The 23,584-nt window shown below is 47.0% G+C and overlaps 1 protein-coding gene and 1 pseudogene across 1 annotated transcript in view; one reads left to right on the top strand and one right to left on the bottom strand.

Moving 5' to 3' along the window:
* LOC142576459 (lysosomal alpha-mannosidase-like) overlaps positions 1–23,350 on the top strand; it is an 86,109-nt gene extending 62,759 nt beyond the window's left edge. Inside the window, exons 21-25 of the mRNA XM_075686598.1 lie at positions 15,323–15,409; positions 16,184–16,414; positions 20,513–20,668; positions 21,474–21,600; positions 22,965–23,350. Of these exons, the coding sequence (XP_075542713.1) occupies positions 15,323–15,409; positions 16,184–16,414; positions 20,513–20,668; positions 21,474–21,600; positions 22,965–23,095 (732 nt within the window). The 3' untranslated portion in view covers positions 23,096–23,350. The remainder of the gene's footprint in view (positions 1–15,322; positions 15,410–16,183; positions 16,415–20,512; positions 20,669–21,473; positions 21,601–22,964) is intronic.
* LOC142576460 (uncharacterized) lies at positions 13,083–14,502 on the bottom strand (annotated as a pseudogene).
* Positions 23,351–23,584: the final 234 nt, after the last annotated feature.

Genomic DNA, 23,584 nt, shown 5'->3' with positions numbered 1-23,584 from the left:
TGTTAAGTGTCAGCTTATTCTGCGTGAACCATTTCGCGACACGACCGAGTTCTTGATTTATTTTGCCCTGCAGTTCTTCAATGGTGTCCCCAACAAAAAAATTAAGTTGTATCATTCGCGTATAATAAAACTGCGGAGCACGTTAACACCGACGGAAGATCGTTGACGTATAGCGAGATGAAGACGGGCCCAAGGACTGAGCCTTGCGGAACACCCATCGAAAGACTTTGTGAGGCTGACATGAGGTTGTTAATTACAACATACTGATTGCGCTCCGAGAGATAACTATTTAGCAGATCCGATATTCGCACCCTAAAATCATAAGTATGCAGTTTATGCAATAATATTATATGATTAACCGTATCAAATGCTTTTTTCAAGTCTACAAATACAATGCCAATCTTGTTATCATGTAATGCTGTATTAATCATGTGTGTAAGTGAAAGAACTGCAGATGATGTAGATCTATGAGGACGAAACCCATGTTGATTTGCACAAATAATATTATGTTTACCTAAAAATTCCTGCATACGTGTACAAATTATTTTCTCAAACAAAGTGTTAAATATACTCAGAACAGATATCGGTCTATAGTTGCTGAGGGCTGAACGATCCGCTTTCTTATAAATTGGTACTACCTTTGCTACTTTGAGTGCGTCAGGGTATTTCCCCGCTTCCACAGAGTGATTAAACATATGCAAGAGATGGATACCTAATAAATTTATATTATCTTTCAATAACCTGAAGGTAATTCCATCTAGTCCCGCCGCCTTACTTACAGAAAGGCTTTTCACTACCATTAAAATATCCACCAACTCTAGGATCGCCGCTAGGGGGCCGTGACGAGCGGGCGTGTATCACGTCGGCTCTGTCTTCCTGCAGTGATTTCTAGCGGCAAATGTTGACGGATCGACCAGAGCTGGTTAAAATCATCAATCGGAAGCTGCGAGGACTCTGCGGACACCAGCGTTTGGTCCGTAAGTGGATTTTTCGCCACCTTAGAGCCACACGTCTGCCAGCCGTGGTGCCGACGCGCTAACACGAACGCCGGCCACTAGGCCTAACGTGGGCTAAGGCTTACCGAAGCCCCCGGTGCCGCCGCGTCAGCTGTGCGGCAGCCAACAGAAGGAATGAATATCACCGTGGAAGGTCGCAGCGCCGAACAGGGCGAGCTCGACGCCCCGGATTGGATCACAGTACTCAACAAATGCAACCTCGAGGAGAAATGGGCACGGAACGCCAAGCGCGTCTCAGAAGACACCCCACCACCATCAGCGAAGCGCGACGGCAGACAGCAAGCGGAGAAATCGATCGCCTCGAACCAAGTCAAGCTTCCCGAAAATGGATGGAGAATCATTTTCCGCCCCAAGGGAGGCATGGTAGTCAAACAGTACGATGGACCAACCCTGACCGAAGCCATACATGTAACTGCGAAGATTGAATGGAACAAGGCGTGCCAGCTCGTCAAGAACGAGAAGCAAGGAATTTTGGTCTTCTTCACCCCCAGCACGGAGGCAAGAGACAAGCTCCTACGCCTCACAAACCTGGAGATTGAAGGAAAAGTGCACGAAGTAACCGTTCACCTGGCAGTACCCGACGACTTCTCGAGAGGCGTCATCCACGGCATAGGACTAAAGACCTCACTGCAAAAGATCACGCAGGGGATAGCAGAACATGAGGAGAACCCCAAGGTGCTGGAGATCAGGCGACTAGGACAGAGCAAGACCATCATGCTCACATTCGCCACCAAGGAGGTACCGAGGAAAATCAAATGTCTAGGTGCCATCCTGAACTGTTATTTGTACAAAAAAAAGTACGACGTATGCTATAAGTGCGGAGACCTGGGACACCGTTCCGACGTTTGCGAGAGCAAGGAAGAGAAATGCAGAGGCTGCGGCATCCCCAACCCAAGCGAGGGACACGACTGCAACCCCACCTGCAAGCTGTGCGGCCAACCGCACCCCACTGGCGCCAGAACCTGCAAGGGGATCTTCAGAACGCCATACATCGTTAAGAAACGACAATGGGAGAAGCTGCAGCAACAGGAGGAGGAGGAGAAGAAACTACCAGAGCATCGCAGCCGGCGGGACGCTAGCAAGACGCGGGCCACGAGCAAGGAGCGCCGCCGGTCAGCATCCTTTCCGAGGCTACCACAGCAGGCCACCCCCACCCCGCCAAAGAAGCAAGGGACAACAACCATCAAAAAGGTAGGCTGGGAAGCGGGGAATTCCCATGACTCTGACATAGTGAGGGAGCTCAAAGAGCAAATGAAACAACAACACGAAATGATGAAACAGCAACAGGAGCAATGGAAACTTTACCAGGAGCAAACAGTAGCTCAGATGCAGGAGCTCCGTAATCACGTTATCGAGTTGCAAAGGGAGAACACGGAGCTCAAGGCTCAACTCATTAGAAAACCGGCAGCGCGTCAGGATGCCATGGACGATAAGTCGTCCGAATCAGAGCAAGAGGTATCTGCACCACCAAAGAAAAAGCGAGTTAAAAAGACCGCTTCGGGCCTTGAAATCGCAGAGGGCAGGGCAGAAAAACTTGAGGTAGACATGCAGCAACTCAAAGAGGTAGTACAGCAGGCGGCCATAGCTACCCAGCGTAACGCGGAGAGGATAGACCAACTCTCAGCCCAGCTCAGCCAACTAGTCATCCCAACGGGAACTCGACTTGATCAACTGGCAGAACAGCAAAACCAACTCCTTCTGCGGTTGAATCATGGCCAGACTCAACACTAGGGCAAACACAATATGGCAATGGAACTGTAGGGGCTTTATAAAAAAAAGAAACGTTCTCCAAGCCTACCTTGCGGGATGCGATGGTCCCGACATCATCGCGCTGCAAGAGTGTGGGAAAAACGCTAAACTCAGCGGATACAAAACATACCCAGGCCAGTCGCCAAACACTCAGACTGCTACCCTGGTGAAGAGAAATATCACCGTCATACAGCATGAGGTAGGATGCACGCAGATTGACTATGTGTTAACGGAGATTATACCGCAGAGGCGGAAAGAACGCAGCCTGCTAGTCATAAACGTCTACAGCTCTCCTAAACTAAGGAAAGGCTGTGGCTTCAGGGAGCTCTTTGCCAAAGCGCAAGCATTAGCACAGGGTAAGCAGCGTCTCGTAATAGTAGGGGATTTTAATGCTCCCCACCAAGCATGGGGATACCACCACTCCCAGATAAAGGGAAGGGAATTATGGGACGCTATGATAAAATGCAATTTAACACTCCTCAACGATCCACTCGCACCGACAAGGCAGGGGAACAGCGTGTCATTCGACACCTCCCCCGACCTGGCCATGGTCGGAGCGGACGTTGAGGCTACTTGGCACAACACGAGAGAGAACCTGGGCAGTGACCACAGAATCATAGAGATCGTTGTCCAAAACGGAGTAAACATCAAACGGGAGAGAAAAATCCTAAAATCTATCAACTGGCAGTCCTTCCGAACCAATGGAGCGGATTGTGGGGCGATCACCGACATAGTTGAATGGACCAATGGCATCAAGCGGGCGTGCAAAGAGGCTGAGGAGGAAGTAGAATTAGATGAGGAACAAAACTGGGTTGATAGCCACATGAGACAGCTGTGGCAGAAGAAAAACGAAGCAGAAACCGAGCTAGCCCAAAAAAGGGGCAACCGTAACCTGAGAAGAAGAATAGCAGCTCTCAACAAGGAAATTGAGAGCCATGCCCAAACCCTAAATAGACAACACTGGAACGACATCTGCGATAGACTAGACGGTCAATTAAGCTCCGTCACCACCTGGAAACTATTGAGACACCTCTTAGACCCAGACAACACCAAAGCTGAGACCAGGCGACAAATGCAACGACTAACCCACAATTTCCAGGGGTCGGAGGAGGATATGATAAACCAGATTAAAGACAGGTACATAGGAGAAACAAACACCGAAACATTGCCCGACTACAGTGGCGAAAACAACGAAGAGCTGGACCAACCAATCACCTTAAGAGAGGTCCAAGCTGCCTTAAACAGGCTCAGCGGAAAAACCGCGGCTGGCCCAGATGGGGTCACCAATAAGATGCTTCGAAACCTCGATGACCACTCCCTCCAGCAACTGACAGCATTCTTTCAAAAGTGTTGGGAACGGGGGGAGATACCCGGGGAGTGGAAGACAGCAAATCTAGTCCTCATCCCCAAATCAGGAAAGGAACTCAAACTTGAGAACCTTAGGCCAATCTCGTTAACCTCCTGTGTAGCCAAGCTCATGGAACACGTCATACAGACTAGGCTCAACGATTACTTGGAAAGTAAGGAACTCTACCCAGACAGCATGATTGGTTTCAGACAACAACTGTCCACAACTGACGTCATGCTACAACTCAAAGAACAAGTATTGGAACGGAAGACTAGCGACTCGAGAGTCATAGTCGGACTGGACGTCAGCAAAGCATTTGACAACGTCAAACACAGAGCGATCCTGTCACACCTCAGTCACCTAAATGTTGGAAGCAAGCTATACAACTATATCAAAAGCTTCCTCACGGACCGAACGGTGAACATAGAAATCGGGGGCACTATAAGAAAAAACATTAAGCTAGGCAACAAGGGAACACCGCAGGGATCAGTGCTCTCCCCTACCCTGTTCAACATTGCAATGATCGGGCTGCCAGAACGACTCAGAAAGATAGAAGGCCTCTGCCACACACTCTATGCTGACGACCTCACCCTTTGGGTCGACAGAGGGGGGAGCGATGGCCAAATAGAAGGCACCCTACAAAGGGCAATATGGGAAACGGAATGCTATCTGAGACCCATAGGGCTAAAATGCTCGCCGGAAAAATCGGAGATGCTCATCATGGGCAAGCAGCAGGTCAATATCCAGCTCCTGGTCAACAACACCCCGGTACCAAGGGTGGACAAGATCAGGATACTGGGTATGTGGATACAACAAAATGGGAGAAACACCGAAACAATTAACCGACTAGACGCCACGACCAACCAAACATGCAGGCTTCTCAGGAGGATAGCAAACAAAAACGCGGGGATGAAAGAGGCAAACCTACTTAGGCTCGTTCATTCTTTCATCATTAGCAGAATCACCTACGCTATCCCGTACTTAAAAACAACTAAAGCAGAGAGAGACAAGGTAGACATTCTCATCAGGAAAGGTGTCAAAACAGCACTAGGTTTACCAGCATGCACATCAACCGAGATGATTCTGAACCTAGGAGTGTCGAACACCCTAGAGGAAATGTGCGAGGCGAAACTCACGGCACAATATATCAGACTAACTGGCAGCAAAACGGGCCGATCCATCCTCAGAAACCTGGGCTATCAAAACCCAGAATCACGTGATAGGATAACCGTCATCCCCAAAGAAATTGCTAACAAGTTAAGAATAACCCCTATCCCAAGAAACATGCACCCCATACACAACAAGGAACGCAGGAGAAGCAGGGTCCAAAGACTCCAAGGCTCCCTCCTCCAAACACAAGGGGTAGTGTACACCGATGCGGCAGAATACCCAGAAGGGCATTATGCTGCAGTAGTAGTGAGCGACAAAGGCGAGCTAGTCTCTAGCTGTAGCGTACGACACTCTTCACCAGATGAGGCAGAGATGGCGGCGATTGCCCTGGCAATCACACACCCATCAACTAGAATAGTCATCACCGATTCTAAAACTGCAATCAAAGCCTATGACAAAGGTAAGGTTTCCAAAGAGGCCGGCAAAATTCTGCAAGCAGGCAAGGAGAACGTACCTAACGACCTAATTAGGATAATATGGGCACCCGCTCATAGTGGACTCACAGGGAACGAGATCGCCAATGAGGTCGCCCGAGGACTCACACACCGGGCCCCAGCGCAGGCAGATTACTTCCTGTCCAAAAAGCGAGAGTTAACCACATACAGAGAAATTCTAGAACACTACAGAATGGGGAGGAGAACTCTGCCTCCCCCCCATAGTTCTCTCACAAAGCCGGAAGAGGTAATATGGCGAAAACTGCAGACAGGTACCTTCCCAAACCCGTATATTCTGCACAAATGGCATCCTGAGGTGCACTCTCCAAAATGTAAAAACTGTGAAGGCACAGCAACGCTAAATCACATGCTTTGGGCTTGCCCAGCACTCAACGGCCTACATGGAAACAGAGAGTCATGGGAATCCTCCCTCCATAGCCAGGAAGAGCAAGCCCAAAAACAGGCCATCCGTCAAGCCCAGGCCGCCGCCGGAAGCCAACTGATTCCGGCCGACGTCTAGGGGGGAGGTAGACGGTGATAGGGAGAGCTGCGTCTCACCCGATCACCCATACTCTCTGACGGGTGTAAATAAAGTGCTATCTCTCTCTCTCTCTCACCAACTCTATATCATGCGTCGCGAATCTATCACGAATAGGTTGTATTGGAACGGAGGTTCACAAGCAGGAGGAAACTGCTCTGCTAATGACGGCCCTATGTTAGAAAAGCAGTAATTAAAACCATGTACTGTAGCTTGATCGACTATATCGGGCAACACAGGCTGATTTGAGTGATTACCGATTACGTCATCTACAATAGTCCATATTTCTTGCGAGTTTCCGTCGGCCTGCTATACCATCGAGGAGTAATATTGTTTTTTTCGTTTCCGCGTAAGAGATACCGCTTTATTCCTGAAGCATTTAAATTGGCTTCTGTAATAGGAGTAAGGCATGTGTCCCTTCCATTTGTGGTACCACTTATCTTTTTCTTTCAACACAAATAGAATTTCATCGGTCATGCAGGGACAAGTGGGCTTACTGTGATTGTTACGCTTTATCAGGATGCTACTAAGATTTCTTACATTTCTAAGGGTTTCTTCTTATTTCAGTTTTTCAATGTTAACAATACTGTCATACAAGACGTAAAAATCAAATTGTTCAAGGTTTCCGCGACGAAACATATAATCAACCTCGGTATGCATATGTTCAACCGGTGGCTTCTGTCTGGGTGGATTGGTTTGTATAATAAGAAAAATAGGTAAATGATCAGCTATTACACCAGAGTAAGTTCCAGCACAAATCCCAGTATCTATATTGCATAGAGCGTGATCTAAGGTGTTACACGTGTCAGTAAGGGGAGTAGGTTCTGTGATAAGATTGCGTAAGCCAAATGACTGGAGAAGTCGCGTATAACTATTTTGCGCATCACAAGCTAAATTAATGTTAAAATCACCAACCATAACGATATTACTACCAGATCCTCGGGATAGTTCTCCCAGAGCAAACTCAAGCCTGCTCAGAACGGTGCAATCAACGTATTAGGAGGCCGGTAAACCACACCAGCAATTAAACTAAAATCAAGTCTTATAAACAGCGCTTCCATATATTCATCTGTACTTGAGAAAGAAGGCAGAACTTGAAAATTGATCTTTTCTTTAACAAAAAATGCGACGCCTCCGCCTCGTGAACGAGAATCGCGGGGTTGCGACAAGAATTTCTATCCGTGAATACCGATCCTCTCGTTAGACTTAAGCCGTGTTTCTGAGGCAGCAATTAGGCCAAACAATGATTTATTACGTGAAATATATGCAACTAAGGAGTTTAAATTCTTATGAATACTGCGAACATTGCAGTGAAATACAGAACATGTGTTAATGTTTCCGATCAACTTATCAACCAAGGGAGATCTGAAAGCTATACATAACCAGAAAGAAAAACTATTCTTAGCTAGTGAGCGTTAGTATAATTAACCTATGCGGGACAAATCCGCCTCGCAAGTTATGTGCACAACAGGCAAATTGTCCGCCTTTCTCATAAGCACTTCGCCTTGGGAAAACCAGAACGTGTTTCCAGTTCTCTTTCCTCGCGTATCGTGCCTTGCCAAAGAGTGCCACCGCTCGCGCGTTCGTCGTTTTCTTCCACAGGTGGCTCCGATGCCGCTCATTATGCTTAACAAAAGCAAAGGCAATTAAGATAGAGTTAATTCAAGCACTCTAACCCACAACCTTCTGTGGGAGTCAAACCCTCGAGCTTATGTGGATGTTGAACCTACCACCTTTGGTGTTAAGCAAATGTTAAGGCACAGCTAAATAATATAGATTTAATTAAGACACTCGAACCCACAACCTTTGGTGAAAGTCGCATACACCACCATTGGTGGCCGTTAGGGCGAAGTTAATTAATGCACAGTTAGGGTAGCGCCTCGTAAGGTAGCGTCAATTAAGGCACTCGGTCCCTCCATCTTTCGCGCGAGAAAACAAGTAATAAGAATTCACAACGCAGTCGAAGGAGAATGTCAAGTAATTTAATAAATGTCTCTTGAGCACGCCGGCTTTCGCCTTTATCCTCTTTGGCGTGTGCTTAAGTGACTCATTTTATTATTGCGATAGCGATTATATGGACACTGCAGGCGCATCTTAGAGCGAAGCTGTATATGGCTGCGGTTCCGTACATTTTTATTATTCGTGAACAATAACTATCATCATCAATCGCTCATACCTCCATAAGCACTCATACACTCATAAGTAAGCAAAAATGGCTCATGTCCCCGTAAGGCAGAGGCTACAAGCACTCAGCCAAGTGAAGCGAACAATGCTTACATTCGTTCTAATCACCCATACAACATACATAACAGCATGTCGAAAAGTGTCATCATCAATGGCTCATACCCCCGTAAGCAAGCAAAAAATGCAGTGGCTCATATCCCTGTAGGGTTCACAACTACTCAGTTTGGCTAGGTTAATTGCGATGACACTACCCCGTGATCGCTGTCGGTGATTTCAATATGGGTGAGCCGGCTTACGTGTTTTGTGTTGCTGACATATCCCTTGCGATGCCGCACCGATCCGCCCCAACCAATCACCCAGCGGCGTACGTGCATCGATTTGACATTATCAAATAATGTGTTTGCAGTTGCGAGTCAAATAATAACCACTGATTAAGACAATAAATGGGCGTGCGTGCCTTTTGTCACGGTGACTACCCATCGAGACAATAAATGAGTCCGTACGTTTGTCCAAAATTGTGTGTCAACTCTGTGTCGTGTGCTAAACAGCTTCGATTGTCATCCACCATCACAGAGTGGAATGGTTCATGAATTTTTTCACCGTCACCGTCGCCATCGGCGTCACTATGGTGTTGCGTATAAAGTCCAAGAGCGATAACACCGTCGCCGCTCGTCGTACGCTGTGTGTGCAAGTGAAAGCACGCCAGGAAAGCCGACGATCGTGGATCAATCTGGCGTGCGCGTAGGAAGAAAGCGGAAACAAACGCGCCGTCTTCCGTCGCGCGAAAGGCCGGGGGGAATAGGAGGAGGAAGAGAGGGAGGGGGCGCATTGTGCTCCGGAAGCATTTCCGGCAGCAACCGCAGATTTCGCGACCGGGCGCAAGGAGAACTTACTCGTATGATCGCGTCTCAATCTCGCGCGCCATATATAGAGGAAAGTGGAGAGGCAGCGCGGGAATGAGGGGGGGGGGGGGCGGCTTCGACTCCACCTAAAGCTGCTTAAACTTATGTTGAATTCCAATGGCGGAGTCGGAGCAGCCGACGGACACCGCGAGCGAGCACTCCACTCTGGCGCAGAGCAACGTCTCCAGATCCGCGAGTGGAACACAACTTGCGCCGCCGGAGCAAGGCGGAAGCGGAAGTTCTATCACAGAGTTACCCAGGATACCTTGTGTGTTGTCATTTCCTTCCGCTGTTTGCTCCCAGCACCGCCGCACCGGTCACTTGTCTCTTCAGCGCCGTTCACCTGTTTTTTAGTTTTGTTTTTTTTTAACTGCGGAATGGATATCTCGCCAAGCCTGCAGCAGCTTTTGCTTCGTCGCGAGTCGTGACCGGTGGCGCCTCCCAGCAGACAAACGTGGTAAAGGAAACACGTCACGCAGAGTTCCGGTCCACTCCGCCGATTTTGGCGAAGCATCTTTTTCTGCTCCACGGAGTGACTCCCGCTCTGAATCCCCTCCGACTCTCTCATTGGAACACCTTACTCCCGCCCTCACTCTGCCATTGGTACAAACTTGCTCCGAAACGAGCAGAAAAACTTGCTCCGACTCCGCCATTGGAATTCAACATTAGTTTAAGGGGATATAACTCCACCATATGCGTACTTTCCACGGCCGCGCACGGTCGCGCCGGCCGTTTCTTGAAAGGGATGTGCAGACGGCTCACACCTTTGCGCGCGCTGTTTTCTCGTCTCTGTTTGCGCTGGCGCGATACACAGCACGAAAGTCGCTTCGCTCGCTGGTGCTGCAGCGCTTGCTCATGCCAGCGTTTTGACAGCGAGTGACCGCGGTCATCGAGTGTGATGTGTTCATGTTTTCCTGAGCGCGCGGACACCATGCTTGTTAATTCATTTAGTAAGTGACTGTTTCAAAGTGCATACGGTCGATGAGACTACTATCCTTACTTCGTATAACTGTCTACTAATTTGCTATTTATTTATTTATTTATTTATTTATTGTCATACTCTCAAGGCCCGGAGGCATTACAGAGAGGAGTGGTGATTAGTACAAACATATTCGTTAACAATATTCTTGAAGTTTGTGGCGTCAGAAATGGCAGTGAGGGAGGCAGGGAGGCGGTTCCAGTCATTCGTCGTTCTTGGTATAAAGGAATCAAAATAAACGTTCGTGCGACAAGTTGGGACTTCAACCTTAAAACGATGATCCGTGCGTGACGATATGTATGATGGAGGGGAGATTAGTTCATCCTTAAGTGTTTCGTTAGAGTAATAGATCTTGTGAAAAAGGCATAGGCGAAAGTATTTACGACGTAACTCTAGGTTAGGCAAGTCAAGGGTTAGTTTCATTGATGAGACACTTGCATGACGAGAATAATTCGAAAGAATAAAACGAGCAGCTCGGTTTTGAATGGATTCGATGGTGTTCTTTAGCTTTAGAGTAGAATGGTCGAAAATGGAGCATGCATATTCAAGTTTAGGCCTCACTAAGGATTTGTACAGAAATAACTTGACAGCTACAGATGCCGATGAAAAATTACGCCGTAAAAACCCAAGCATGCGATTAGCGTTACCGTAAATGTAATTTATATGAATATTCCATGTAAGATTGTGCGTAATGTAGATACCAAGATATTTATATGATGATACATTTTCTACAGGTATGTTGTTAATATTGTACGTAGGAAGGGTGGTATTTCTTACAACACTGGACACACGCATCGCCTTACATTTATTAGAATTGAGCTTCATTTGGGATCTAGCACACCATGATGTTACTATGCCAATGTCTGATTGAAGAGTATCGCAGTCGCCAGAGTTAGAAATGACACGATAGAGAACACAGTCATCGGCGAATAACTTAATTGATGATTTAATTTGGTCTGGGAGGTCATTAATATAAATTAGAAATAATAATGGTCCTAGAACCGAGCCTTGCGGTACACCGGAGGTTACTCGACCAGTGGAAGAGAAGTATTCGTTAGCATAAACAAATTGGGAACGGTTAGACAAAAAACACTTGATCCAAGCAAGCACGTTAGGATCAATGTTGAGGTTACTTAATTTGGTTAAAAGTAATTCGTGTGAAACAGTATCGAATGCTTTGGCGAAGTCTAAAAAAATGCAGTCAATAATAATGTTAGCATCCATCGCCTGGAATAAATCATTAGTGAATGACAAAAGCTGTGTTTCGCAGGAATAGTATTTTCTAAATCCATGTTGGTAGGGGGTAAAAAATAGGTTTGACTCGAGAAATGAAACCAGGTGTGAGTAAATTATGTGCTCCATTAATTTGCAGGGAACGCTGGTTAGGGATATAGGTCTGTAATTAAGTGGGGAGTACCGACTGCCAGACTTATGTACGGGAATCACCATCCCTGCCTTCCAATCATTCGGAAGGATGGTGGTTTGAAGTGACTGAGCAAAGATTTCGCTCAGAATTATAGATGAATAAGTAATAGTTCCCTTAAGAAATTTCGTGTTGATACCATCTACTCCACTGCATGCAGAAACTTTTGAGGTCTGTATCAACTTTACAACGCCATCAAAGTCAATGGTAATAGGAAGCATTGGAAAATAATGCACATCAGGAAAAACAGCGTTTGCGCACAGCACAGAATCCGAAAATACAGAGATGAACGCGTCATTCAACACTTCACAACAGACACTCCGATCGACAGGTTCGTTGTTAAGGTCACACAGCTCAATGGCACTAGATTTTTTACCGTTGACCACACTCCAAAATTTCTGTGGGTTGTCTTTCAAAAAAGAAGGCAACGTGTGCTCATAAAATGTTGTTTTGGACTCTGCTACAGCATTCTTGTAGTCGCTCAGTGCTAGTGTGTAAGCATTCCAACGATCATGATTGCCAGTTAATTTTGCTCGTCGGAAAAGCCTTTTCTTTTTGTTCAGTAAACGTTTAAGACGCGAGTTGAACCAGGGTGCGCGAGAATTAGCATAAATACGTTTTTGCGGGATGTACCGGTTAATTAAGGAGTTGGCTTTCTCTTTTAATATTGACCAGTTTTCTTCAACCAATCGAGTGTGGAAACTTGGAATGTAGTCAGTGATGAAAGTTTCTAGTTCGTTATTAATTGCGGCAAAATCAGCATTTTTGTAATCACATATAACTTTCGACGAATTAACAGATGGGATGGTTAACATCAAATTACACTGGATTATACAATGATCGCTAATACCCGGTAGGTAAGTTAGGGGCGAAACAAATTCCGGGGATGTAGTAAGGATTAAATCTAGGATATTAGCCGAGTGTGCAGAACATCGAGTAGGCTTCAGGACAAGCTGGTGCAGGTTAAAATCGAGGCAAAGGCTGATGAATTCGGAATATTCAGAACAACACTCTTGGGTTGAAGGGGGATCAGTATGCCAGTTAATGCCAGGAAAGTTAAAGTCCCCAAGGAATATTAGTGGCGTGGAAGGGAACCGTAAAATTAAACTATTTAAGGCATCGTGAAGGTCTGAACAAAATGTGTTAGGTGAGGAAGGGGGCCTGTAAACGACGCAAATGATAAAATTTTTGCGTTCGAAGCCTACGCGCGTGCACACTAGCTCTAATGGCGACGGAAGCTCAATTGCAGCAGCGGTAATCGAATCACGAACACCGATAAGTACACCGCCACCACACCACACATCACGATCATGTCGATAGAAACGGTAAACACCCTGGCATTCCAAAATTTCACGGTCTTCAATTTTGCTAGAAAGCCATGTCTCTGTCAGGATAACAATATCTGCACTGCACGTGTCGACGACAGAAGATAAAGCATCCCGCTTGTTGCATACGCTGCGAATATTTGAATACAGAAGAGAAATATTTTTTGCCACCGGACCATGACTCCGCTATGTTTGTGAATTGCTAGGGCCATCAGAAGGTGCATTTGGGACAGAATTTGTCGAACGAAGCTCGTTTGTGTGGATTTCGCAGACTCGATCAGTTACCGGACAGTAAACGTAAGTTTTTTTGTCGATTTGTAGACGGTTAAGCCGTAACACATATTTCTGTCCGCTAGCCTTTCCGAATTCAATCAATTTTTTCTATGACAAGCGTGTGGCGCGGCAGAAGTCTTCGCTAACAGAAATGCCAGAACCTTTGAATTTTTTTCGCTCAGTGAAAACCTTTTGCTTAAGTTTTGAGGACGAGAATTTTACGATTATGGGCCGGTGCTTATTTACTGCATAGGTACCCAGCCTGTGGGCGCGGGAAATGGCTTCATCTATTAAAGTTATCTGTAGTAAATTGGTAAGGCAGTTTCGAATTTTAGTTTCCGATTCGGACCAGTTCTCAGCTGGGACGTCAGGAATCCCGTAGAATATAAGGTTGTCACGGCGAGAGCGGTCTTCCAGCTCGTCCAACCGAGAAGTTATTGCTGCAGTTTGGTCTCGCACAGCTTCATCGACTACTCTCGGTAGATCAACACCATTCTGATTTGCTTCATATGATTCCACCAGGGATTCAACTGTTGCGAGCCTACTGGCTAAGCTGGAAACTTTTTCCTCAAGTTTTTGCTGATTAGCTCGGACCTCTGATAGCATCCCTATTACCTCGGTATGGCGTGCGTCACTTTTAGCCGACAAGGCCGCAATGGCGTCTAGAATCTCCTTTTGAGGACCAGGGTTCTGTTCCACATCCCCAGCTAACATAAGCAACTTAACAACATATATACACTCAAAAAAATCACAAAGAATCACCAGTGGGCCTGGGAAGAGCAGCAGACAGATATTACTGGATCGCTTAGCGTGCAACGACGGGTGTTTACCAACCTGTACAACAAACAAGAACGGGTTTTGAAGCGGTTGCATGGCTGCCGCTCCGTCCAGCCCACTGAAGTGGCCCGATGAAAGCGTCGCTCTTAAGTACATCCGGCTGACTGGTGTCGTAGGCGATGGGAATGGCCAGCCAAGTCGGGGCACGATGTACACCGCGTCAAGGGTTGATGATGTGGCGTTTCCGCCATAGTGTTGATCTCTGACGTAACATGGTGATAGAGGCAGGACGATAGCCTCGCAAAAGGAATCCAAGGGCTGCCATGTGCCGAGGAACGCCAGAATCTGTACAATAAACAAGAACGGGTTTTGAAGCGGTTGCATGGCTGCCGCTCCGTCCAGCCCACACAATCTATTCTTCGTCTTTCGGGTGAAACTGCTACATTTTTATTTTTTCCGGTAACCGTTTTTTGTCATTGTTGATTGTCATTGTTATGAAGTTATCACTCGGCGCGCCTGTATGCGAAATTTCTTTAATGTTGTCACCGATTCTGCATCAAAATAGTCTAGCCTTTATTTAGATTACGTGTGAGGCGCGAATAGTGTGGCATGTTTTCTTACGTACGCGACTACCAGCGATATTATTCTGACACGTCCGCCGATACATCCATGTAAAACTAGCGAACGCGCCTGATCCATGAATTTGATTCGAACGCGGACGACCGTGCTCGCCGCTATTCGTTGTGATAGTTGGGTGTTCCTCGATTTTCTGGGCACATGTTCCCCCAATGAAAAGTGTGATGCTAAAAAATAGAGAAATAAAAGAAAATAGGCAATGTACGCGGGAAGATATTTTACTACGTTGCAGTATCGTACTGTTGATTTCCGCAAGGTAAAGCGTGAAGGTGCGCAGTTGTGGAAATAGGGAACTTACAGAAACATTTACGACCGCGTAATGCATTACCGCTGCTTGCTTCTGTTCCTATAGCAGTGAGCAGTGAAAACGTGACAGGTTTAGTTTGCTCGGAAACACCGTTCTAAAGTGATCGCTACGGCCGCCGACTATGCTAATGTTGTGCAGGAGACAACTCCTCGTGGCGTTTTATATATGCCTAAATATAGGCTTGTAACTGTTTTTACTCCTTGTTGTTTCTTGACCCCGAACGTTTTCTTGATGCGTGTCTCGTATTCATTTCTTTCCCAGGACGATGCAAAGAAAGTTCAGTTCACAGTGCTCACCGATCGCTCTCAGGGAGGCAGCAGTTTGCGAGAAGGCTCCGTGGAACTAATGGTAAGCGTGGACTTATTTTCGGATGCATCACAATGCAAAACTGTTCAGAATAGCATGCAGACACACAAGACAAATAAAAAGAACAAAAAGGCAAACTCAGTAGTCCCGAGTAAATAAGTGCATTAAGCGCCTCCACTGCAATGGACCCATATACCCGACCTAGCAGCCTGTGCCCCTGCGATTGGCTCAATCCATGCTACCCGAATTGAATATCTCATATGACTCATGTTTCACATAGGCAATATTGTCATAGACTCAAATGACAACACATACGAAATGTATGTGTTGATATGAGATTATTGCACTTGTGGCATACGTGTGATGTGTGATTTTTTTTAATGGATGGGCTGATACGAGTGACATGGTAGAGTTTGCAGTCATCCAGTCCGCTGGATGCACGAGTCAGGAAAAAAAGGTTTACCAATGTCGCACACCTCGACAAGGGAACACACAGCAGAGATTGTGACGACCGCAAATTTTGTGCGGGGACTGCTGAACGTACGTGTACGCATATGACGGGTGTAGGCTTCGGGTACGTGAGAAGTCGGAGCCGAGCATCGAGGCCAACGTACATGACGCTGTTGTAAAACTCACGGGCGTTCTAACAGTCTTCGGCACTTCTCATTTGATGACGCAGCACGTTTGCTCATTTCGCAATATTTTTAGATTGGAGTAACGACCGTTTACCTAATTTCCCCGTTAACGCAAGCGAGCTATTACGCGTTTGCGTGAAGTTCCTGCCTCAAAATGTTCCTCGACGTGGAATGCGTGCAGGTTCACCGGCGGCTGCTGTACGACGACGCGTTCGGCGTCGGCGAGCCGCTCAACGAGACGTACTACAAAGGCCGGGGTCTCGTGGTACGCGGAACACATCGGGTCACCCTGACGCCTTTCGCCCACGCAGCGGAAGTCCACCGACCGCTGGCAGCAGCGATGTACTCGGCCCCCACCCTCTACTTTGCCCCCGTCGGCAGCAAGGACTACACGGCTCAGTGCAAAACCAACGTGAGTTCACGTTCGATCACTCTCGCAGGGCTGGCGAACCTCGGGGTATACCGCAGTACATTCCCAGTGGCGTGTTTTGACGACACTACAAAGTATTTAGCGTGTGTGACAGGGCAGAAAAGCCCCGAACTTTTCTTTAAATGCCGCTCCCGGTACGGGCTGTCGCGAGAAAGGTTCCTTGCGACCCGTTTGCGAGAAAAGAGCCGGCATCCTTGTTGCATAGCAATATTTCTTCAGGCACTTCAATGCAATGGTCCTACGACGACAATATTTGTACTATAATGACGAGAGGTACACACTGACAGCATGTACAGGCGCCGACAAAAGTGGTATACTCCACGCAGCGGGAGCCGGAACAACGGCAAACTGCATCGCAACACCATCTACAGGCAGCATCTGGGCTCGAGACAGCCAATGGGTGCCCTTTATTATCTGCAAGCATGTCGCTTGACTCGTGTCAATGTTTCGTGCTTCAGCTCGCCAAAATGCCGAGCGACGCCGCTGCAGTAGCAATCTGCGTGGAGTATACCACTTTTGTCGGCGCCTGTACATTACACATTTTGCTCAGGCTTCGAGGGAGACTTTTCGTGTTTCCAAAGCTGATTCCAAGCCTCGTAATGCCAACCTCGTATTACAAAGTCCACGTTTCAAAGCTGGCGACAAAAATCTCTTCTCGTCCTCCGCGAGGCCCCTGGCTAGGCTCCTAGTGGGCTTAGCCAGGTGACGTTGAGTTTGCTCGCATCTATTGTGGACCAAATAAAGTTGTTTCACTCACTCACTCACTCCTCGTCTTCCGAAACTGTTGAGCGCTCAAGTTGCGACCTGTTGATGCCAACCGTAAAGTCAACACAGTTAACACGTCTGGAACACCCTATGGTTGCTGAGGCTTTACTAAAGCACAATGCTCTCCAAACAAACACTACACATAGACACATACGTACGTAACTGTGTACGCGTGTATGCAATGTTAACTTGCGCAGCGAATCTCTACCTTTTATGGCACCTTAGAGTGTGCGAACAGGATGATGATGTTGATGAAAAACGTTTATTTGCTCTATTTTGCAGTGATTTTTGCGGCTTCAGATGGAGTCTTCCATCTTCTCTCCAGGGTCGGTTCCCCTAGTCCAGGGCTCCGCTGAGGGTAGCTGCCCTGCGTGCAGGCCTTACTAGTCCTTGTTGGACTTTCAGGATGTCGCTGGATAGCATCCTCTCCCACTGTTCCGCACTCGGGTTTTTTATTATGACTAGCCTATCTGTTTTCTGGCAAGCCCATGTGGTATGGTATAGGGTATAGGGCGAACAGGAGGAGGAGCGCCGCCATCTAGTGGCACAACGTAACACTTTCGCAACGCCGAAAACATTTCAGAGCACTTCGCACAGCTCTTCCATAAAAGGCGGAGTAGAAAGGAACTCACATGATTCTGCCCCGGCCCATCCTCTTGTATTGCTTATAATTTGTCTGAACCGTGCTTCAATAATTTTTGTTGTTTTTGTCTCGATTTCATTGTTTTGGTTCAGGTCATTTATTTTTTCGATAGCTCCAGAGAAGCCCATTTGGTGTGGTGACGCTGAGGCGAGGAAAACTTGCCCCACCATGTATTTAATTAAGTAGCGAAAGTTAACCTGGTCGACCGTCCAAAGTACGGCGTGTGACTTGCATTAGCAACAAATCGTATTCGCCTTGCCGAGGTACTTCGCGAGGGGCTTCGCAGGTGTGGATGCCCAAGTGGTCTCCCAGGCACGTGTGTGCCTTGTTCTTTCAGACGTCTATGGTGTTGGGCTGCTGAGCGCGAGGTGGTGGAATCGAATCCCTGCCACGGCGGCCGCATTTCGATGGGGGCGAAATGCGAGAACACCCGTGTACTTAGATTTAGGTGCACGTTAAAGAACCCCAGGTGGTCGAGATTTCCAGAGTCCTCCACTACGGCGTGCCTCATAATCAGAAAGTGGTTTTCGCACGTAAAACCCCATAATTTTTTTCGTTCAGACCTGGGACTTCTTTCAAAATTAACCCCATATGCATGCTTTTGAGCCTGATTTCATCTGCGAACAAGAATAAGAAAGCTCAGATGAAGCATAATGACACAATTAAATTACTTACTTCTTGGAACGTGAGTAACACGTTCACTGTTTTGCATGTTCATGCCCTAAGGCGTACACCTTTTAGTTAATTGATGTCATTTTGGTTTCCACCCACAGTAGTGGCTCACCGGCTATGTTGTTGCGCTTCTAAGTACGAGGTAGCGGAGTCAAGATCCGATGGTGGAGGCCGTATCTTAATCGGGGCGAAATGCGATAGCGCCCGTAAACCGTGCAGTGGGTTCCCGTTAAAAGAAACCCGCGGGGCCGGAATCCTCGACTACGGTGGGCCTCACGATCAGATTGCGGCTTTGGCACGTAAAACCCCAAGATTTAAGAGGACAATTACTTTGGGTTCTTTTCTAGTGTCGGCGTGAGCGAAAAACAGATAGACGACATTCCTATGGAGGCAAGTTTTTCTTCTACTCCTTTTTAGTAGGTGGAGAGATTACGTATGGGAAGTTTGGCTACAGAATGCGCCGGGCTATTTCTTTTTTTTTTTTTTTTTTGAAGCAGAGAATGAAAGCCGATTTTCCTGTTTATATTCTTTTCTTCGTCCCGTCGTCTCTGCAATTCACTCACCCTTTTTACGCAAATTGTATCATAGTTCACAAATAGCCGTCCGATGTGTTTTATGAGATTCCCTTTAGTTATTATTGCTTTACAGGGCCAATGCCAAAGCACTAAGCTTATATTTATCGTGCTGCTTTGCCAACCGCAGTGATCGCTGCGTTGAGCAACGCCACCGGCGTCATACAGGAGGCTAGCGTAGACATATCATAGTGATTTAGGGTTTACCAGACTTGAAATGCGTGAGAATACACAGTTCTAGAATAGCGCCTGCAACTACCCGCCGTGGTTGCTCAGTGACTATGGTTTTGGGCTACTGAGCACGAGGTCGCGGGATCGAATCCCGGCTACGGCGGCCGCATTTCGATGGAGGAGAAATGCGAAAACGCCCGTGTGCTTAGATTTAGTTGCATGTTTAAGAACTTCAGGCGATTGAAATTTCCGGACTCCTCCACTGCGGCGTGGCTCATAATCAGAAAGTGCTTTTGGCACGTGAAACCCCATCGCGTTCAACCGTGGTTGATAAGGCGCTGTGCCTTCTAGATATTCAATATATGCCTTCCAGGCTCCCACACTGTAAAATAAGTGATAGCCTTAACTGTGAAGAAGGATTAACTCTGTCTATAGCTCACACCTTTGCATCCAATAGGGGTGTAAGGTTGTGAGTTATAGACAGATTTACACTGGTTTCCCATTTTGAGGTGTGAATTATTTTACGCGGCAAGCAGGCTGCACTGCCGGCTGTTCTGTACCAGCGCAGCCATATAAATTCCTAGCTGGCCTCGAACGGGGAGCCGGTAAAACACGACGTCCGAAACAGAAATTACTGATAACTGGCAGAAACAGAAGAAGTCGCCCGATGATGGTGTTACCTATTTGTTTGACGTTTACACAAGGTAACTTTGATTTTATAGTCATCTGTAAATACACGTTTCAAAGCAAAAGTTCGGGACTGCGACGCAATCTGCGTTGCTAATTGAATGCCGAGTACGCCGACCATCGGCACACGAAATTGGCTGCAAAACTTGCCAGCTCCTACGTAAAAAAAAAAAGGTTACAAAAGTAGACGAATAAACCAAACATGATACCGTAACCAAAATTCAATATCCATATAAACTACACACTAAAATGTTTCCGCCCTTAAGGATGGCGGTTTGTCTAATTCAAATACTCTCGCTCTCATACTGTCGTACCATTGACAAGAAAAGTAATCGAGTCCCTGTCCACGAAGAAATACGCTACAGCCTCGAGAGTTAATTTCTGTTTGTTACGGCACGGCCAGGATTCAACAAGCACTTTTTGCGCAGACGAAGGGCTCCAACCTAAGGTTGTTTCCGCTGTAAGATCGAAGGTGAAAGTCATTCCTGAATGTAGTCGTGCGCTGACGCCGCTTGTCGAGCTTCGTCGCATGGTGCCTCACGAACGAGCAATCTCCGTGCTTGCGTGCAGTGCTCGGCTCTTGCGAGGTCACTGCCCCGCAACGTGCAACTGCTGACCCTCGAGCACTGGAACAAGGAGGACAAGGTGCTTCTGCGGCTGGAGCACATCTTCGAGAGGAAAGACGACGCCGGAGAACTCTCGAAGCCTGCCAACTTTAGCCTACAGGTGAGAGATCGTGCTGGCCACGTCTTCGTTTGCAGTGATCTTTACGTAAGATATTTCCGTACCGGTCGGAATAACAGGCGCGAATTTAGTGTGATACGGTTTACGTTGGCTATCTTTACAGCAATATTGCTTTGCTTTTGTATCATACTGACCATACTGCTTATATTTATTGTTACCTATACCATCTTCCTATATTTTGTTTCTTCGATGTTCAGTACACTAAACACTCTATGCCACCTAAAATAAGCGAGAAGTATGGGTGCTTTTTTTTTTTCCTACGGGGAAGGGAGAGCTAGTTAAACAATTTCCAGTTTTTTTTTTGTCTCTCTGATATTGTCGTCTGGATGTAAAGGCTTTTTTCTTCTTTGTAGTCAAGACAGCATGTACGCCTTGCGAATGACGGCACTGCATAGGTCCATCTGCAAGAAAATAAAATAAATAAATAAAGGAAAATCTAATATTCGCCATACAGGAGTATTTGCGCACATTCTTGCATTGCGCCAACCTAGCTTCACTGTAGAAATAAAAAGAAATCCAGTTCAGCAATGTCCAAATTCAATATAAGATCGCATTTTCCGATAGCAAAGGCCTCCAGCCCACCCTCTGTGTCGTTTTTCCAGTCTCTTTGCCAATGTTACCGAAGTGCACCTGGGTCCGACAAAATGAAAAAGTCAGAGTCACAAATATTATTTTTTAGAAGGATTTAAAACGATCAAGTTCAAAGTCGCGACTACACCGCGACAGTTCCGGAGAGGACTCAGCAATTACGAGCTTGTTTTTTTTTTTTTCCCCCTTTGCATTGCAGGCTGCTTTTGTGCGGACGATTACCGACGTGACGGAGATGAACCTGGCCGCCACAGAAACGAAAGACAAGACGACGCGTCTCCAATTCGAGGCAGGGGACAGCCACGAAGCTCAACGCAGCGTGTCAGGTATGGCGCACGTTCGGCGTCCAAGCTGCGTTTATCGCTTGCCCGTGCGTGTCCTCGCTGGGCGCCGCTTACATTCGCTAGAAGAAACGCTCCGGCACAACCTCGCGAGCTCTCGTGTCCTCGCGCGGTTCTGACCTTCCGAGTTGCCTCACGCGCCTAGGGAACGTTTCGCTCCGAAGGGCTCGCGTGAGTGCGGCTGCCGTGGGGCGGTCCGTTCGCGGGCAGTGGGGATCGTGCTGACCCGATCCTCGTCGAGCCGCCCGTTGTGTCCTGCGTCAGCACGGTGTGCAGACCCGCATCACATTCTGTGGACATTTCGGGGGCTCCAAACCTGCCGTCGAAGTCGCCTGCACCGTGCGGTGGTCTATATACGTCGGCGCGGGGGCATTCGTCGCAACCGGCCGCCGGACTCGCCCGAGTGGATTGGTGGACCACATTTCCCCCTCTTGTACGAACAAGTTGCAGAACTTGACGTCACGGCGACGGCCGTGGCACTGCCGTCAGTTTCGGGGCGAGTCAGATAGATATTTGGCCGTGCCGAGAGAGTGACGCGTACGCGGGTGAGCCACTCGGCTTAATACTGGCGCCGTTATTTTTTGAAGCGAACTCTCCCCAGGCGGGATTTTTTCCCTATAAGGAGACCACGCTAACCATTTAGTTCCCAGCGTATTATTTATGCCCTTCCTTTTGTGGTACTCCAGCGTTTCTGATTTGAGCACAGAAAACTTAGCTCATAGGCTATAGTGGCGATTTTAGTACGTTGGAAAGAACTTTTAGTTGTGAATAGATCAGCAAACTGTACTAATTAAGTTTGTTTTGCTCAAATACAATTATCATGTTTTTTGCGAAAATTCTCCATGGCTAAAAATAAAAGCTGTTTTAATTTTCCGTGATGTGAAACTGTGGTCGGACATTGCAGCATTAATACTCTAGGAACTTCTTTTAGAAAAAGTGTTTGTATAGATTGCCCGAAACGTCCGGTCATTGCGTTCTGTTGAACTCTCAGACCTACTCCTTTAATATATTTCTGCCATGTGTAGATGACTCTACCATGTGTTTAGCTAAGTCTTTAAACTGTCCTGAACGCGTTCTGAAAAAGGATCCTCGAATGCTCTTCTAAGGACGTCTTAGGACGTGGTCAGACCAGTCAAATGAACTTGATGGGGATTTTTTGAGGCTCACGTAAGGATGTCCTCAGGAAGTTCAAACGTGCTGAATTGTACGTCCTGAGAACGTCCTGAGGGTGACATTGCGTTGTCTGGGTTTGAAATAAAACTGTTTTGACTCACTTGACTCAACTCAACATCTCGATCCAGTGTGGAATAACTAAGCAAATAACATTAAAAAGAAACACTTCCTCGCAGGCGACGACGACGGATCACTGATTGTGTATGGCCCAGAATACTACGTGCACCTGACGCCGATGCAGATCAGGACCTTCTTGGTGACTTTCTCTTCGGACAACGAGAAACACATGGTGTGCTCCACCGACTAAAAGCGGGAAGAGCGGCCAACACACGGACGCATGCGAAGCTTTCGTTGCGCGTCATGTCTGTTTGCTGACGCGCGACTCGTCTGTATTCGAACAATAATGTTTCTATAAACACTAAACTCTTTCCAGGCCTCTGCTGGGAACTGCTTTTATGTGAGCAGGTCAGCTTTTTTTGTGTTTTTGCCTAATCTTGACACGTTTTATTAACGACTGAATAAAAGGGAGAAACAGTTTTATCCTGCGAAACGCGGGAAGGAATCGCGCTGTAATCTCTTTTATGTGTTGCCTAAGAATAAGTTTACCTTAGTGGTCAGTTTTTGTCGGCCCAGTCATTCCCACTGATACTGCAGTGTCCCAGAAGCCAGTAAATACGTCTGTGATGTCTGTTGTCATGCAGTGGTAATAACTTTGTCGAACATACTATTGTAATTATTTATTTGAGTCCGTGTGCATTGAGTTTTGCCTGCTTTGGATGACTTCCTTGCAGTCGCA

This window comes from Dermacentor variabilis, chromosome 3 (genome assembly GCF_050947875.1).
Source record: "Dermacentor variabilis isolate Ectoservices chromosome 3, ASM5094787v1, whole genome shotgun sequence".
In the NCBI taxonomy this organism is placed as follows: Eukaryota; Metazoa; Arthropoda; class Arachnida; order Ixodida; family Ixodidae; genus Dermacentor; species Dermacentor variabilis.
This window is presented reverse-complemented; position numbering and strand designations above follow the sequence as displayed.